Source organism: Magallana gigas, chromosome 8, assembly GCF_963853765.1.
Source record: "Magallana gigas chromosome 8, xbMagGiga1.1, whole genome shotgun sequence".
Lineage (NCBI taxonomy): Eukaryota > Metazoa > Mollusca > Bivalvia > Ostreida > Ostreidae > Magallana > Magallana gigas.
This window is the reverse complement of record NC_088860.1, coordinates 40,271,598-40,290,384: the sequence shown is the minus strand read 5'-3', so window position 1 is coordinate 40,290,384 and position 18,787 is coordinate 40,271,598. Positions and strand designations below refer to the sequence as shown.

The 18,787-nt window shown below is 31.9% G+C and overlaps 1 protein-coding gene across 2 annotated transcripts; it reads right to left on the bottom strand.

Moving 5' to 3' along the window:
• Window positions 1-1,192: 1,192 nt before the first annotated feature.
• On the bottom strand, window positions 1,193-18,511 carry LOC105340055 (uncharacterized). Of its 2 annotated transcripts, XM_020072137.3 has the most exons (9): window positions 18,313-18,511; window positions 8,667-8,841; window positions 7,093-7,107; window positions 6,876-6,979; window positions 6,563-6,627; window positions 5,588-5,895; window positions 4,693-5,457; window positions 4,125-4,478; window positions 1,193-3,502 (listed from the first exon to the last, which is right to left on the bottom strand). In XM_020072137.3, the coding sequence occupies exons 1-9, from the start codon at window positions 18,424-18,426 to the stop codon at window positions 3,072-3,074; spliced, it is 2,331 nt and encodes a 776-aa protein (XP_019927696.3). In that variant the 5' UTR covers window positions 18,427-18,511; the 3' UTR covers window positions 1,193-3,071. The 2 variants fall into 2 exon arrangements, with proteins under 2 accessions (XP_019927696.3, XP_065925271.1); XM_066069199.1 differs by lacking the exon at window positions 7,093-7,107.
• Window positions 18,512-18,787: the final 276 nt, after the last annotated feature.

Genomic DNA, 18,787 nt, shown 5'->3' with positions numbered 1-18,787 from the left:
ACTTCTTTATTCTGAGATTGGTTTTTTTATTCAGTTACATGTAGCTTTAAAAATTGTAAATACAACACAATCGGGTTAACAGATGACAAAATGGACAACGAATTAAATACTCGATGTGTGTAAATATTGCTCCATTTTGCAAGTTAAAATGCAACAAACAATATATTTAGATCGTCAAGTCTTTGGTCGAGTCATGCACGAGAACATAAGCCTGTGCAAATCCATCATGCATGGTCATTGAGTCTGCAAGTCCCTTCTATCCCCATCCGAAATGTACAAAAATAAGCCATGATGATCATGAGAATAATGTTCTTTACATTTATTTGATATTTTTGCATCAAAACCTAGTGGAAAACAAATTGTTTATCAGTACGTGCGTAGATATTGAAACGCTGTAAACGAGAAAACAATGATTCTTTTAATTTTTACGTCTTATTAAGGTAAAATGGTGATAAAGCGAGAAAATGTGGGATTGAAAAAGAAAGCATTCTGGTTGGTTTAAAATGCCACATTGTCTACAAATGCAGCCGAAAATGTCAAAAAGGAGATTAGAGGAAATAAGAAACTGTGCAAAGATACTGACATTAGAAAAAAGATAATAAGGGTGTGATATCAGTGTTTGATGCCCCTAACCTCTGTAATAATGAAGATTACTTCAACATCTCAATACTGTATCTACGTCATTTTTGTACAACCTACGGAAAAAAATTTGACCTCAAAAGATATGCGTGTTTCCTCGTTGCCATCTCCTGTTTAAAAAGTTTCGGGAATAAACACTGGTACCAACATAAGTATAGTTGTCAAGAACATTAGGACATTGTTTAGGTTATACAAATTGATGTCTATTAAAAACAAATGAAGTAAGCAAATGTAAAACGTCTTTAATACAAAAGCAATACAGGTTTGTTAATGGCTTTGATTCAGCTAGATGCAAAAGCAAAGAGAACTATAGATCTAATTGCATGCACACATTCGATCTCTCAGTCAAAAGATCAACAACAAAAATAGACATGAAACAAGCTAAGATTTTTATGGAAAGAAAGTTTTTATGTAAACAATCGTTGGTACATTTAACAAACTTCAAGACCATGTATCCTGCTTCTTCTCTAAACACACGATACTATATACCACTAGAACTTCTTTTGTTTGCTTTATAACCAGATCTCATTACCATAAAAAAAACGACACAGTGTCTCAGCCGAAGAAAGTTTTATTCATACATGATTATTCTCTTTTTTCTCTATATTTCACCTTAAATGACTATATACAAGAGTAAAAAATCCTTATAAGCAAGTTTCTTTTCCTGTTTTAAAGGACTATGTCACGATGCATTTCTTCTGAAAGTAGGCTTAAGGACGACGGACTCAGTTCACTTCTTAAATAGTTATTTTCATTACAATTATATGCGAGTTACTAAAGATATATCAAAATCACTTTTAAAAAAAACCCAGAAAAAAAATTGAATTAGACTTTTAGTAGAAACCATTTTCAAAAAAATGTTTTCATTACTTCTCTTTTTATAAACGAACATAATGGGGAAAAGCATACTTGTGACAGCAAAATATATTTTGGAATAGATTTACTATTAAAATCAAAATATGATACTTATTTAATGACTCTGAAATAATATCATTCAAAATTGACCATGTCATTGATGTCGTTTTTTTACGGACGCACATGCCAATTTACGGTGTGTCTTTATTTTTTCAAATTTTTGCACAAACTAAAAAAGTTTCAGTACAACATTCCGAGGTTGATATATGATTTCAGAGTGTGCTAACATTTTTTTATGATATACTACTTTAAAACGGAAGCACATGGAAGATCTTACTCTATTTTCAAAACGAATATCGACACAGATTGAAATGTTTATGATTTGTTCACTGGCTCAAACTCATTTATGTAGATTGTTATAAATAACTTGAGCTAATATAAAATTCAATACAGTTCTGGGATATCCTCTTAAAAAAATTGTGCATGTTGAATAATGCGGAAAAAAGTATCTAATGACGTAGAACAGGTTTATTTTGCGTCATAAGCATTTTTTAACGGATTTTAAGTGATTTTGACGTACTGTTTAGAATTTGGTATCAATCACACCTTTGAGTTGAGCGATATATAAACTATGGGCTTTAAATTATATAGTTTATATAACTTGACTATTTACATACAAATACCTACATTTAATAACTTGTTGGATAGAGAAATTCCGATACATTTTATTTATTTTAGCTTTTTCGTGGTATTTGAAAAAAGGGTTCATTTTGCAACCTACAAAAAATCCTACTTTTTATGCAAATATTTTTTTAAATCATAAATAATTAATGTTTTTCATAGAAATGTAAACAACCTAAATCTTGTAAAATATTAAAGTATTAATACCTGTGTTTAATCTTTGACATAATATTTCATCTAATATAGTATATGCTTTAAGAGAATATCCATCTTTCCGAATTTGGAATAGGAATTCTGAAAAGTGTCTAGAGTGAATATATTAGCTTATAATTGTAAATTAAAACACTGACTGTTTCATAGTGGGTGTATACCTCTAACTCATAATACATTGTCGGAGAGGATTTATATAAACAATGCCTGCTATCCCATTCGTTTAAGTATTGCATAATACAATATTGTTTGAATCAAATATACCTCTAGCTATTTTTTAATTGGTATGAAAACAAATAGTGCCTTTAAAAAAATTGTTCCTATCCTGCATTGTGCATTTATTGTGACTTTTTATATCAGAATGCTTGACACATCTCATAAAAGAGGATTTGCAATTTTAAAAGCAAGTATCAAGTTTTATTTATCATTTGAATAATGAATGAGAATTTTTTATACAGCCTTTCCAAATCTCGTAAATCATCTACTTTTACATTCATTCTCAGAGTTTTTCAAAACAAAGACATATTGCCAGGAAACAAATCTGACATCACACCACGAAATTATAACAGGAGATAATTGAGCTTTCATTCAAGGGGTCCTCTTTGGTGAATGGGCCGGAGGTATGAACCCTATTGTCAATAATACCGACTATGGATCAGTTATAAATATTGGTGGCAGAGTTGTCGTCATATAGTATCTTCAGCATTTGTGGGCGTGGTAACAGCAGGATTTGCTGTGGCACTAACAGATGGATTTTGTTGTTCTAAAAACGTCAGTGTAACGATGTCACTCCTAACCTTTTTACTGTTTGTCTCAACATAGCAAGTTAGATTTGAACCATTTAAATCTGAACGGTAGGGAAAAACTTCGCTCCAATGAATAAACACAAATTCTCCACAGGTATCAGTGAACATGTTATAGGAGGTTACGTTGGCAAAACTTATTATATCAGCGCCTGATGCGTTTTCAATTTGCATAGCTATTATAGAGGTGATATCACTTGATCTATCTCTGGTGGTGTTACAGGTTGCATTGATAGCAGCTAGTGAAACATTGGCTGGTTCGTTGACCACATACCGTGTTCCATGTAAGACGACGGTAGGTTGAGTAAGTGGTGCTAAAGAGGAAAGGAAACATAAATTATTGCTTTGTTTCAGTTTTGAAATGTAATAATCTTTAGATTATCGATATGAGCAAGGCTAGTACTGCATGTTATTACCTTAGATATCAGAAAATAGTTTAATCATTTAAATAATTTTAGCAATACAAAGCAAGTAAACAGAAAATGTTAAAATCAAATAATTTTGCTTCAGATTTTATTACATATATTTCTTTCCCGATGTTGAAGCCATTTTATAAACTGAAAGTCCTTCAAAACATGTAATTGAGTTAGAATTCGTTTAATTTGTACCCTTAATTCTATGTTTGAAATCAGTATTGAATAGATGATTCTTTAACCTGATTTAATGCATCAACTTTATCACTTTAACATTTGTATATTTTGCCTGAACATAAAGCATCAAATTATTAAAAATAAAGTTTCTAACCGCGTCATGGCTTCTTTTTGACATAAAATGAAACTTATGCATGTTCTTTGTATTGAGATATCAGATATCAACTTGGGAAGGTGAAAATCAAACTATCAGTCTTTACTTGTTAGATAAATACCATTGTGCAGTTATTTTAAATTGTACTTTAAAGATTTGTACAGTTTACTCAAGCATTTTTACCACTCTTACCTATAAGATCGAACTCCGCTGAAGCGTTAAATGTAATGCCGGTAGCCATCTCTACACTGCAAACAAAACTATAAAGTCTCATTAAACATTTGGAAGAATCAAAATTGCTAAAATCAAACGTTACAACAGCTTCGATATGAGATCCACGGATATTGAATGTTGGCATCAGAAGAGGATCACGGTTCAAATATGTTATTGTTTCATTTTTACTGAGTGTGGCAATTCTAGGATCAATGCTTTCGTTGTAAGTCTGGTATAAGTAGATCATGACCCACTCGCCACCTGTAATGTTGATTGAACATGGAATATACGCCTGCTTGCCGATTTCACCAATTGAATTTTTCATCACAACATCTGAAACAATATGATATTTAACTCAGCTTTCTATGCTTAATTATGATACATTGATTTCAATGTTAACATACCGGTATGAAATATCAATGCACTTAGTATTAAGCCCTACAATATATTCATTGTCAAAGACATGGATGACAAAAAAATAAAGTCTTTTAATTTTTATCAGGCATAATTAGCCTGAAATGCATTGAAAACAAATACCAGAACAAACCTGCAAAAGGTTCGGAAGGCAATGGTAACATTGTATCGTTATCAGAAGATGTAGTAATAAAAGATGTTGCATCAGTAAAAGTTTCTGTTGTAGTTGGAAGATTGGCGGTGTTGGTATCGGTTAGAACTTTTGTTGATGAAGTTGGAGAATTAGTAGTGGAAGTGGTAGTTGTGTTATCCTGAGAAAATATGGTTGTTGTAGTTGGCGTATTAGTGGTGATGGTTTGAGGAGGAACAGTGGATGTTGTAGTTGGTGTAACAATGATAGTGGTTTCGGGAAGAATTGTGGTAGTTGTACTTGTTGTTTCAGTGGTTGTTGTTTCGGGAGCAACTGTTAAAGCTTGTGTATCAGTGGTGGTAGTTTCATGAGGACCTGTGGTTGTTGTAGCTCGTGTATCAGTGGTAGTGGTTTCATGGGGAACAGTGGTTGTTGCAGTTGGTGTGACATCGGTAGTGGTTTCAGGAGCAACTGTGATCGTTGTAGTTGATGCATCAGTGGTGATGGTTCCGGGAGCAACTATGGTTGTTGAAGCTAGTGTATCAATGATGGTCGTTTCGTGAGGATCTGTGATTGTTGTGGTTAATGTATCAGTGGTGGTAGTTTCAGAAGGAGCTGTGGTTGTTGAAGCTTGTGTATCAGTGGTGGTTTCGGGAGAACCTGCGGTTGTTGAAGCTGGTGTTTCAGTGGTGGTTTCAGATGGAACAGTGGTAGTTACAGCCGGATGAATAGTGACTGTTGACTCGGTAAGAGTCGTTGTGACTTCATCTGAAACATTCGTTCTTGGCAGTTTTATTTGAAAACAAATTAGAATATAAGTATTCTTTACTTATTCTTTATTTATTCTTTCTTTATTTTTACACTATTACGTTTTGCAAATGATATAAAAAAAATTTACCGGTTATAGTCGTATTGTCTGCGTTGCTGCTTATCGTAGTTTCAAATGTTGAAGCTGTACCTTTAGTTGAGGTTAACCAAGCCGTTATAAATCGGGAATCTGAGGTACCAGAATTATAACCATTTCTTCCCGTTTGAACAAGTGATACATAAAGAGAACTAAAATCAACTGTGATGTTAAATTTGGAAGAAAATGTCGTTGTAAAATTTGTTTTCAAATATGTGATTATTTCTGATTTAACGTCATCCGATTGCACTGTCATTTTAGTGTAGTAGTACATTGTAAACTCCACGACGATACTGCCATTCCTGTAAAACAAAGATTGACAAAAAAGGCCTGTGGGTTCAAAGTATTTCTAAAAGTTTCGGTGATAGCCATGTGCATTATCAATAATTTAAAATGATGTCTTTTGTATTGTCTTTTTATGGAATTTTGAATGTACAATTTAGAGTGAAATATGAATACGGCAGTTGATAACTACAGTCGCTTATTACACTTGCATTAACTCATTTTTGTGACAAGTATCAGTTTATCTCAATAGTCTTTTAAGATGCGTACGAAATTCAAATTAGTCCTCAGTTTAATTCAATAAAATTTACATAATTATTAATGTTATAATCTGTCTGCCTGTTATCTATATACTTATACAAAAACATATTTTTAAGATGTCTTGAACTTGATTTGACGATGAATGTCAGCAGCAAGTGTTCACCTATTAAATTATCGTACAACTGTCTCTAAATTCTCCTTTTTTAAGTTTCTTATTGGCCTTCCTCCTTTTGCATTATAAACATGATGTGAATGATCCTAATTACTGCAAATTTTTTTTATCGATTCTTTGCAGTCTACTGGATCTCCTTTCATTCCTGATAAATGTAGCATGCACTTATGAGTGGATTTTTAAATCAAATATTAAATAAAACTTAGAATGTTTTCTTTTTAAATAAAAAAGTTCGTTCTATGTTTTTAACCTACGTGATCTGGGTGACTAAACAACCATTGTACGTTTCTTTGAATTTCCTAGCTTGTGTTTGTTCCATCTGCGAGAAATAATGAACATTTTCAGAATGCACAAAAATGATAAATGGGCTCAGTTGAGTAACATATTGAAATTATATTTTGTTTACAAAAACTGTACTCTTACTTTATTTTTCATTGAATATAGCATTAAGTACAGAGAGAGAGAGAGAGAGAGAGAGAGAGAGAGAGAGAGAGAGAGAGAGAGAGAGAGAGAGAGAGAGAGAGAGAGAGAGAGAGAGAGATTTCCACAATTCAGAGTAATATTTACCACTTGGCAGAAGTCTTGTTGAAAATTTATAGATATTTGTGTTGATAAGTCTCTGAGACTTTCATTATAAGTTCCTTGGAAAGTAATGGAGGCCTCAGCTTTGTCTGCAAAAAAATAGTAGTAGTCTAATTATTTTTTTTCTTTTAAAAATATAATATTAAATATCCTTATTGACTTATGCTTTATATACTAGCTTAAATAAAGCTCAAATACTTACAATATTTGTATTCATCTGAAACACAAGAAAATTCAATGTTGTCATTTAAAATCAAAAGATATTAAACTGCTTTTAAAAAGAATAAGGTGTAAATAGCTTCTGTATATGACAAAATGATGTTGACTTTTGGTTAGCTACAGTTTTAGAAAAACAATTACTATTACACGAGATATTTTCACTTTCCTATAATTAACATTCACTTTCAAAAATGTTGCATTATTCAATGATAAATTCCTCAACTTTATCCTTGAAAATGCAATACTAATGCAAATAATAATCTTGATATGTTTATTAATAATAAATATCAACGTATTTTTGCTGATATCCTCGTATTTATTATGTTCTTACTATTTTTTCCAAATTATTTTGGGCGCTAAACATTAAATCCATTAAAGAAATCTGGCCAATTAAAAATATTACAATCAGTCGTAATTTTTTTTCTCTTATTGCCGTTCATCGACCATCGTAATATTTTACAAGATGAATAATATTTTATTAAAAGAGCAAAATGTTCTCCAAGATCTGTAAAAAATATCTAATTTGAGGACGGAACGTCAAAGAGGCTTGCTGTTACATAAAGCTTCATAAGAATAAAGAAATTTATACTGTCTCAATGTAAATCAGAGGAATGGCAACTAGAGAAATAATATCTTATTCATTTAAAATAAGGTTGAAATAACATGGCATGGGATCTTTCAATTTGTTTGTATTTAATACGACAATCTTTAAACAGAACAGTCGACCGGTAAGTATAGGGCTTTTGAGAAAATGGGGTCATACTGTATTGTTTTAAGGTTGATCACTACCTCGTAACAACATGTCTGACATCCGTTTGAAATGCTATTTTGTTCGGAATTGACAACATTCTGTCCTGGTACAAAATAGCTATACACTATTTAGTTGGGCTCTTCTAATCAGGGAGATAAAAAGAAAATCACCAAAACGCTTTAGAAAATATGTCAATTTCCTTTATGTATGAAGCTTTCCACTAACATTGATTATCAGTTGTTTTGCACGGAAAACGTGAAATCCAAATAATATACTGTTTTCCCGCAATTGACAATACATCAAATTTTGTAGCAACGATCATACATACGTGTCGGATGATAAAGGTAAGCAGATTATTTTTTAAACCGAAGTTTTTTTCTTTTGAATTGATCCTAACTGCTCAATGTACAAATATTCGCAGTAAAAGACATGCATTGGATGTAAATCGAAAGGTAAGGAACGTTTTTGGAATTAAACTCATTTATCTAAATTCAAAACGTTAAATGTATAGGTAGTAATAGCTGTGGAAAATTTGCAAGCAAACTGAGGAAACGACAAAATTCTGAGTTAGAGCATGTTTTCCATTACCACATGTACATGCGTATCATCATGGGTATTTAATGTTTGTACATGTATTAATGTGCATATGGTTGTTGTTTATAGTTGCTATTGTATATAAAAAGTAAAAGACAATTTAACTACAAAACTGTTGTGTTAAAGCGTTGACTACATCTATATATAGTGCATTCATCAAAAATATAAGTTGTAAGGTTTAAACATAATCCCTTGTTGTAAGTTACACCAACCTTTTTCGACAAAATAAAGGATGAGAGGAACAAAGGAAATTCCTAATAGAAGTAGGGCAAATACAATCCCAACCAAAGTTTTCGTGACACAGGTTCTTCTGTCTCTAGAATTCCCTCTTCTTATTGAACTCCGAGGTTCAGAACTTGAGACAGTACTTGAATCAGCGTCCACATTCTGTAATATTATAGTTTTTATCGATTAGTCATATGTATACACTTCAAACTAATATTAGGGTACGCTGGGATAGAGTATGTGAGCTGCCATTAGTCATATAATATTTATGGGTTTTTTTTTTTTATAACTTCTTATTTATACAAGTATTATGAAGATTTATTTTTCTTTTATAGACATTTTTCTTTTTTGTTTTGTTTTGTTTTGAAAATATTACTTTGAACTAAAGTTGAACATATCTCATATTCAATCGTTGAACAAATGGAAACACCCCCCCCCCCCCATGGCATATATATGTATATGCCATTTCGATCACCTTGATGTTTACTTCAGTCATCTTTTATAATTAGTTGGTTGACTAAATCACAATGCTGCATCCTGTGAAAACGTCACTATAGGCAAGATTTAAAAACTTCTTTTAAGATAAGTGTGACGAAATAGAATTTTGAAACCCGTCAGATATTTTATTTCATCGCCAAAGTTATATAAAAACAAAACAATTACATAATGCATACCCTTACTCTCTTTGGTACACTGGCGTTGGTTGTTAGTGTGGCGTAACTTCGTATCTTATTTACTTGAACTATTTGTATTGATTGATGAAAATCCATATTTTTTTTAGGAACCTTGGTCTATATAAACAGATTTATTTAATACGGTTAAATGGCATTTTCATGTATGTACATCAACAAAATTATTTTTTTTTTCTTTTTTTTTTTGCAATTTTTTATGTCTCGATTGGTTAACGAGCATTTTCCTTGGCAGAAAAAAGGAGGTAGTCGAGTAAAAACAATATACAAAGCTTATAATTTGCTGTTACATTTATGTCAACAAAGTTCGTGCCATGTTTTTACTCGCAAATGTAAAGAAATAACCATATCTTATATAACACCGATGTGATAAACTTTTAATTGTGTTCAAATTCAATACTTGATAAAGAGAGAAAGCTAAAAAGCAAAGAATTCCCAACTCCATGTTTCGCTTGTAACTCGACTCTCAAATTCAAACTTCGGTGAAACAGTGATATTACTCAGGTTCACCAGTGTAATATACGGAGGCTCATTTAGGACCTATCAAAAGTTTTAAATAAATTTTGATAAAACAAGTTCTTTTAAAATTCGTTCAAAGAATTAAGGATGCTGGTTGGGGGGGGGGGGGGGGGGGGTTGGGGGGTTGCGAAAAGGCTACGATACCAAAACAACTTAGTGTTTTAGCCATCTGTAATTTAAACCAACTTTAGTTGATTTGAAAAGAATCAATAAAATCGACATTCTGATTCATTGTAGGGGCATTCTCAATATACAATATATAGGAAATTGTCATTTTTCGGAATTCAAAGCAGATTAAAAATTCTTATATAGCGTTTTCATTGGACTAATCAAATCATTTTCTAACTTATAGGTAAAAAATGCAAAATGCTGTCGTCTGGTTTTTACATGTAATGGCAGTGTAACGTAGAATAATGCCCCCGTAGAATAATGGCCGGGGGTCATTTTTCTATGTCGAAAAATGACCCCCAGTCATTATTCTACGCAGAAAAATGACCCCAGGTCATTATTCTACGTAGAAAAATGACCCTTTTGCCTGAAGAATTAGTGTCATTTTCATAAAAATGAGCATACTCTACATGAAGAAAAGTGACCCCTGAAGAATAAAGACCCCCTTATAGGTTTTTTTCAGTATATTTTTGTATCATTTGTGAAATAGTCTTTACAATATTGTATTTTTTACTGCAGTTTACAGAGAGTAACAAAAATTATAATTCATATTCAAATAAACTTAAAGTGAAAGAAGGGCTATATCTTTAAAAAATAAAAATCCTTCCGTTATAACAAGACACTGACGTATTGCATCAGGGTATGGTTGTCATCTTAACGATTACATTTACATGTATCTATGGTGTTCCGATCGGACCACTTCAACCTTCGCACTTTCGCCTTTAGGGCGAAGATACGAGAGTGCAAAGATGCGAAGGCAAACATGCAATAGTGCGATGGTGAAGGAGCGAAAGTGCGATGATGCGACGGCGAAGAGCCAAGATGCGATTGCGAAAGTGCAAAGGTGCAAAGGCGAAGGAGTGATACTAACATCGCTCCTTGGCCTTCGCAACTTCGCATTCTCGCCTTTGCATCTTCGCACTTTCGCCTTCAGCATTCAGCAAGTCTCGGTTTTAGAATTTGATGCAGGCACCGTACTCGCTAAGGTTTTCAAATTAATCCATGCTATTATTGGTACGCATGTGTTAGGCCATCGTGCTTAGTATGAATGTTAATAAATAGTTTAATGTGTACCTGTGACATATATGTTTACCAGTGTTGGCTATGCCTAATCATTAAATACTCCACATAAAATGTAATGACCGTCAAAATGTGTACATATGCACTTCCAGACTCCTGTCATTTACCAGCCGTCTGTTTACCGTGGATCGAACACAGTAACATTAGAATTTTATTATGCGACACTCCTTGCACATGCATGGATCTAAAGGGGGAGAGGGGGTCCGCCCCCCGGAAAATTCAATACTAATAATTTCACACAGTATAAGGGGAGAGGGGGTCCGGACCCCATCCCCCCTGGATAATTAATTTTATTAATTTTATAAAATAAAATTTCAAAAGTATGCCTCGGAACCCTTTAAGGGAGTATTCTGCTCATTCACGAAAAAAAACCTACATTAAACTTTTCAGATGCTTATGATTTTTTAAAAGTACTATTCCTAAGGAATAAATTGAAAACAAGAAAAGTGTATGTTCGTTTTCATTTAAGAGAGATCCGACCCCCAGAACATGGGCCAAAAATAGTGCATTGGAATTCTCATAGAAAGTGCAATTTGACCAGAAATTCCCTCTAATTTAGAAAATAAAAGCAGATTTCAGACATTTTCAGTTTTGCATACTTAAAAACATCTCAGAGTTTATTTTTAGACAAATCTAAAACTATGAAATAACTTTTTTGATAAGTTATGCCCAAAAAATGTGTGTTTCCCAAGTAAAATTGGAGCATGTTTTTCGTTGCAAATATGGTAAATAAACTTAAGTTAGACAGGTCTCTAGAATTTAACTTTTTATGAAAGTATTTGTATTCTTTCTTTACATATTATGGTTCCAACTGAAGGCATAAAAAGTGGGGGTTAGTGTGCATATAAGAAAAAAATATTGTTGGTTACATCCCCACCCCCTATTTCCATTGAAGCATTTTATGGTAACGAAATAAGTCATATTTGCAGCAAAACGTAAACTTTTATTCACCAAAATTTTAAAATTGGTGTATTTATTTTCAATAACAATTGTATTTATGTAAAGAAAAGTATTTCAAGAATATATAGAAGACATACAACAAAATAAACTTTAAAATAATCATAAAAATAGTGCTTATAAACCATCATCTGGGTGTGACCTTGACCTTGGTGTGAATAACATGGAATGAGAGTAGGTATTTCTTGCTAATTATATGTTCGAATTCATCACAGTTTTTAAAATAATGTAATAATTATGAAATTAAAAATTCATTTGATATTTTTCTTTGACAAAAAAAAAAGCAGCTAGATGCATAGATTTTGATTGACAGTATTTTCTCAATGAATGCAAGCAATGACATTGAATGAAAAAACTGCAACTTCAAAATGGATTGATGTCTGATCAATAAGTTTTAACCAGTATATATGCGTTCTAGGTCAGAGCATACATTGATAGTTCATATACATACAATTACATGTATGATATATTCTAATAAACTGTTAGGTTATATTGTAAATGAACACACATCAATATATGGTTGCAATAAAATACTGTCTTGTCTATTGATATAAGAAGTTGCACATTACTTCATCTGATCAGTTGAAAAACATTTGTTTTATGAAAATTCCCTGAATGACAAAATCATTCTATTCAGGTAGCTAGAATATAGACATAAATTGAACACTTCATAGCGATGAGTGATTCAAAATATAGTAATACTATCAGTAGAATTTATCAATTTTTCTTTATCAGGATTATTTTTTTTTAGGGGGGGGTGTTGTGTTACATCATACAGTACATACATGTACTGGAACTAATAACTAGTTCAGGAATAATGAAAATCAAAGGCAGTATATATACTTCTGATATAATGAACTTTAACTATCACTTCTGATATAATGAGCTTTAACTATCACTTATAAAAGTATATCCAAAATGTTCAGCAAGCGAATGTACTTCTGATATAATGAGCTTTAACTATCACTTATAAAAGTATATCCAAAATGTTCAGCATTCGAATGTCATCTTTGATGAATTTGTTACTCTTGGTCCACTTCCAAACTCTTTTGACAAAACTTGTTGTGTGCCCTCTTCCTCTACTAAATGCTAGCTTCAGAACTGCATAGTTCACTGGCAGCTATTTTTCTATCCATACACTTCGTGATTCTCCTTGTCAATATGGAGTCAACGAAGAACTCTAACGCAGAGGAAATTTGCTGGATTGAACAGGTTTGCCTCTGTGGAACATTGACCACCTTTCACAGTTATGACTGTCACTTCAGATGCAGAGGAAGAAATTGGAAATTTTGTTCAAACAAAACAGTGCCAGGGATCTTCTCATCATGCTGCAGCTATCTGGATAATGTGGCAATTACCACCTGTTAAACAAAAATTAATACATAATAAGCAAAATTATGTTTAACTTGCTAGTTTTCCGCTGTAGACTAGATATGCAGAAAAAATTACATTTTAAAGGTTAAATGTCCATGCCATTGTGTAACAATTAATCATTGTCACATTTAATATTTATGGTGACTTATATTGTATTAGTGCTGCAAAAATAGTGCATACATACAATGCTTTAATTTCTTAGACTCTGTTGTATCTCCTTACTATAAATATACATATACAAATGTAGCTCTACATGAAAATAGTCAATTATAATTTTAATGTAAGATTCTTAGAAAAAAAATATTGACCAGTGATTAATTTTAAACTATTGACTGGCTAGAATATATTTAGAGGATCATCTTTAAAAAAAACCCTCAATAAATCAATACTGATTTGTAGATAAGCTGTTACTATATAAACATTCAAATTTTGTGTTTCTCATAAAATTGTCATTTCGGTAACCGCATGGGCCGCCATATACACATGTATCGCCTGCTTGTTGTAATGGTGATGGTTTGATCTATAAGATCATATATATGCGATACCTGAGTTTGAAAAAACAATTATATGATGGGCATAGTGTAACATAAACATTGCCATTTTAACTATACTAAGTCTAAAAGCACTGACGACTTACATTTTTGCTGTAAACTATCTCGATTTTCTCCACTGGAATTTCCTCTGACTCATTTCGCTCGTTAGTTGCAGTTCTAAAATAATTGTGTTGGCGATTATTTTGTTCAAATTTTTTCCCCATCTTTCCTCATCTCTCAGTTGTCATTTTCGGAGGACTCGTACTGCTGTTCACATCGCTTTGAAACGAAGCGACCCTTTCTCCTTTCGGATTTCCCTCTCCATATTGTTGTTCGCGCCGACTATGGTATGTCGTAAATGACATCATTTTACCTTTTCCTTTGTCACTTATGCATTTAATAAGGGTTTATTGTGTAAAATATGACTCATTTTATTTATTCTAGAAGTTTTGTTGAAAATTGTAACAGTTTGAATTTTACGACATGTTCATATATGGAGACCCACTTGGGGTAAAAATTGATGACAAGAATACACCCTTAAACGAAAAAGAGCTCCGCAATTATAAAAAGGCGAAGGCGAGAGCGCGAAGATGCAAAGGCGAGAGTGCAAAGTTGCGAAAGCGAAAGAGCGACAGTAGTATCGCTTCTTCACCTTCGCAACTTCGCACTTTCGCCTTAAGCTTCGCACCTTCGCACTTTCGCCATCCCAACTTTCGCACTCTCGCATCTTCGCCCCAAAGGGGAGAGTGAGAAGGTCGTGGTGACCCCATCGGAAAACCATATGCATCTCATTATTACGAGTGACAACACATTAAAAATATTTCAAGATACAAGACACTATAAAACAAAATTCTGTTTATTGCTTATAAAATTACAAAAATTATTCTTTCATGATTATTGTAAGTTTATTATCACATAATATCCTCATTATGTATGAATTTGTTTTTCTTTATTTGCATCATTTCCCGCCATATGTCGACGAGAAAAGTGACGTAGCTGTTAACATTCAATTGTGGCAATGTAAGAGGTTTTTTTGTGTGTGTTTGCTACGAATATGAAAAACTAATTACAGCGATTAATTTACAAGATCGGTGTTTATAACTTCAAAATCAGTTAAACAGAGTGAAAATTCAAGTAATTTCAAAGTCGTATCTAGAGGTCATTTTTCTACGGTGGTTGTTTTTCTGCATGTTTAAAATGAAGAAAAATAACCCCTGGGTCTTTTTTCTTCAGAAAAATCCAATTATTCTCTAGCAAGAGGGGTCATTATTCTACGTCGAAAAATGAGCTTCAGTCATTATTCTGCGGGGGTCATTATTCTTCATTAGAGCTGCATCTCAAAATATAAAAATGCACCAAATTTTGCTCTATATTTGGAGTTTTGCAAGTGCAGAGTATAAAATGGATTCACTCAGTATTTAAGAAAAATATCCCAGAGTATAGCATATTCTGTCTGCAGATTTTTAACGGCGTACGGTTTTTTCGTCTTATTTTATGTTATGTCAAACTCATACGGAACTTCATTTTATCATAACGTAATAAAAGCACAATGGCAACTCTCACCTTCCGTACAATTGAAAAATCTTTTAAAAAATGAATTAATTTCTGTAAAAAAAATCTAATTACTCTTATCTGTATTTCGTTTACTATGTTCAATTTTGTAATGATATCGATAACATTTCATAAAAAGTATAAATACACAAAATTTTACTATAATGCGCAAAAAAATATGCATGGAAAACTAAAGTCGTTTTAAAATCGTTTTATTATATTGTTTAATGCGTTGTATAACGATTTAAATTTGTATAACAAATTTAATAATTTCAGTGTAGGCCGTACTTAAAGCTATACACGCTATAATTTGCGTCAATTTTGAATGACAGTGAAAACGCATGTGTTTGTCTACTTATAAAAGTTATCCTTAATCTGTAAATTACAAGGGTGAATTCCATCTCGTTACAAAGATATAGATTTTTAATTGTTTATTTTCCTGCCAGGAAAATATACATTTTCATGAATATTGATGAAGGAAGAGCAAACCGACCTGATTGCGCATGTCCGCGGAGAACTAGGTGGTCGTTATTGTTTGCCTAATTAAATATCCAACTTGATTTGTTAATTGCTTAACAGTTGTTAAATTGAAATACATACATGTATAATGAGTAAAATACGCTTGTCATTCATGATACCCTTACTTCTGCATTAACATTTATAGGATCTATAAATAGCACATAGGGGAAAAACACAGGTCTACGTCATTTTTTTAAAGGAAGTATTCATATCTACTCACAGGCTTGTATTTTTTTCTTTTGTTTGTACTCGTATATCGGACAAATTTACGCTTTACTGAAAATATCCTTTCCTTTGTGAAACTATCACAATTATGAAGATGTTGACCCTTCACCAGTTTTGGTATGATAGGCTAAATTTAGCTGTCGATATCACGTGATAGATTGATATTCACGAGGAGGCATTACTTTCCTGGCAGGAAAATAAATATTTTTTATTGTTTAATATTTGATACATTTGTTACGTGATCGAATTGAGCATTATAATTAACAGAATAAAGGTAACTTTTATTAGTAATCAACCACATACATTTTCCCCTTTATTCAAAATTGACGCAAATTATAGCGTGTATAGCTTTAATACAGAAAAAATAACTCTGAACTTCAATCTTTCTTTGCCTTGATTTCCACAAATTTAAAGATTATGAGACAAATTACTTTTGTGGTTTTACATGCACATGCTAAATGACCTTTATTTAAATTCTCCTGCTTATTTTGAATATATTACTTTTAGCGTTCTGTTTATATTGCTCTTAGTAAACTGTCTTATTATATTTTACAAATCCATAAACTGATATATCATTTATTTATTACTCTGTCAGCTTTCGTGAGTGACATTTTATGAATGAAACTATTAGCTTCCAGGGATTCAATGAACGTTCAAACAAACAAATTACAGTGCTCAATTTTATTGTATTTGTTGAATAAAAAAGACTTGAGAAGCGATATCTTTGGAAAGCATATCATAAATTTTAATCTTTTTACAACTTTGACTTTTTGACGGTTCGGGTTTCTTTTTTAAAATGTTTACGATGTAAAATAATTTTCATCCGGGTTCCAGAGTTACAATGCAAACTACAAGACACAAAGGCTTTAACACCTTTCCGTCTGTTGAGATATATCTTTTGTTCAACATGGGCTGATTTCAGACTTTCCTTTGAAAAAAGAAATGCAATTTAGGAAGGTTTCTTTCCAAAATGTTTAATATAAAAAGGAATTGGTATTTAAACAAAATAAGTAGTTTTCTTTATTCTTTATTTCATTGAAATTGACTTTTTTACATACAGATACACAACAATTTTAATATATACACATATATTATTATATCTGAACAATGGTCAAGACTGTTGTAGCAATAGATTAGCAATCTTTATCTATGTAACTGTCAAAATAATTTGTATTCAACTCGTTTACAATGTAGATAAACATTTTTTTAAATAATAAGTTTTATAGTTCCAGTTAATATTTAGCCTACGTTTATTAGATCAAACATTTTTTTCAGTTAGAGGAAAACTTTTTTTTCTAAAAGCATCTTTTTAATAAATATGATCTTTTACGTTTGATCTAGATATCATTTTTGTTTTAAAGAATGAAAATAAAAATCTTCAAAACGAGAAAAGAAATCCTATTAACAATGGTACTAAAAAATTTTATTTCAGATTACATCAACCTGAACTAATCATGAGATGCTTGTTATAATACAGTGCTTACATATTATCTTATTTAGTATCATGAAATCAACTACGCAGTATTAGTCATTATATTGAGAAAAAAAAAACTATTTTTGGATATTGATCGTAAACGAGGGATATTTTTTACGTTTAATGAGTAATAATCGATTAATATATCCTGTGGATGGTTTAGAGATATAATAATATTGTATGTTAACATTTTGTAACAACCATGAGATTAGATCAGCTGGAAATTTATGATATAGCCGTTGTATTTACAATATTTATTAAAAAATACATATCCCAAATGGCAAATGATGAGTCTATGAATTAATTTCAGTTTCATTTACAAAACAAACTTTTTAAAATTAAATTGGAATAAATGATAGTTACTAAATCTTGCTTAATTCTCTCTCTTTTGTTTCCTGTTTAGGTCCACATCTCGCCTACATAATATAGAAAAGTACATGTTTGTCTTTCCCTCTCTTTAGCCATCCCTTTACATGGTCTTGTTTGATTCACACCTACAGGTTGTGTATTTGATCGACCTCTTTCATTTCTAAATGGTACTTACTGTCTCCTTGACCAATACATTCATCCAGTTCATCCATTTACCCGGGGTATAACTTAGTTGCCTGTAATCCCTCTGCCCGTGATATCCATTGTATGCAGCATTCTGGTTCCACATCCTCACGACTTTCTCTCTGCAAGCTGTTGCACGGTTTAGATAACGCTTCGCTTGAATTGGCACACAGTCGTTAAAGAAACTCTAGGCGTTCACGGGCCTGTTATGTAAGTTTGAATGAAAAGAAATACGATAGATTAATTATAATCTGATACAATGCCATTCAATGAATGTCAGTTTGGTGAATTTAATACCTAAGATAGCATCGTTTAGCGTGTTTTTTTTTATATTGAAAAATGCAATGGTAATTCATGTGTATATTTAATTAAACGGAAGTTATAAATGGTTTTTTTAAATGGCAAAATAACTAAAGGACAACAAACTGTTTTAGTTTTTAAACAAATGAAAACTCTTGTTCGTCATA

Coding starts and splice junctions, on each gene's coding strand:
- LOC105340055 (XM_020072137.3), bottom strand. CDS start 18,426: ATGTGGAACCAGAATGCTGCATACAATGGATATCACGGGCAGAGGGAT. Junction 5,458..5,587: donor AGACAATACGACTATAACCG/GTAAATTTTTTT, acceptor CGAATGTTTCAG/ATGAAGTCACAACGACTCTT. Junction 3,503..4,124: donor AGCGGAGTTCGATCTTATAG/GTAAGAGTGGTA, acceptor TTTCCTCTTTAG/CACCACTTACTCAACCTACC.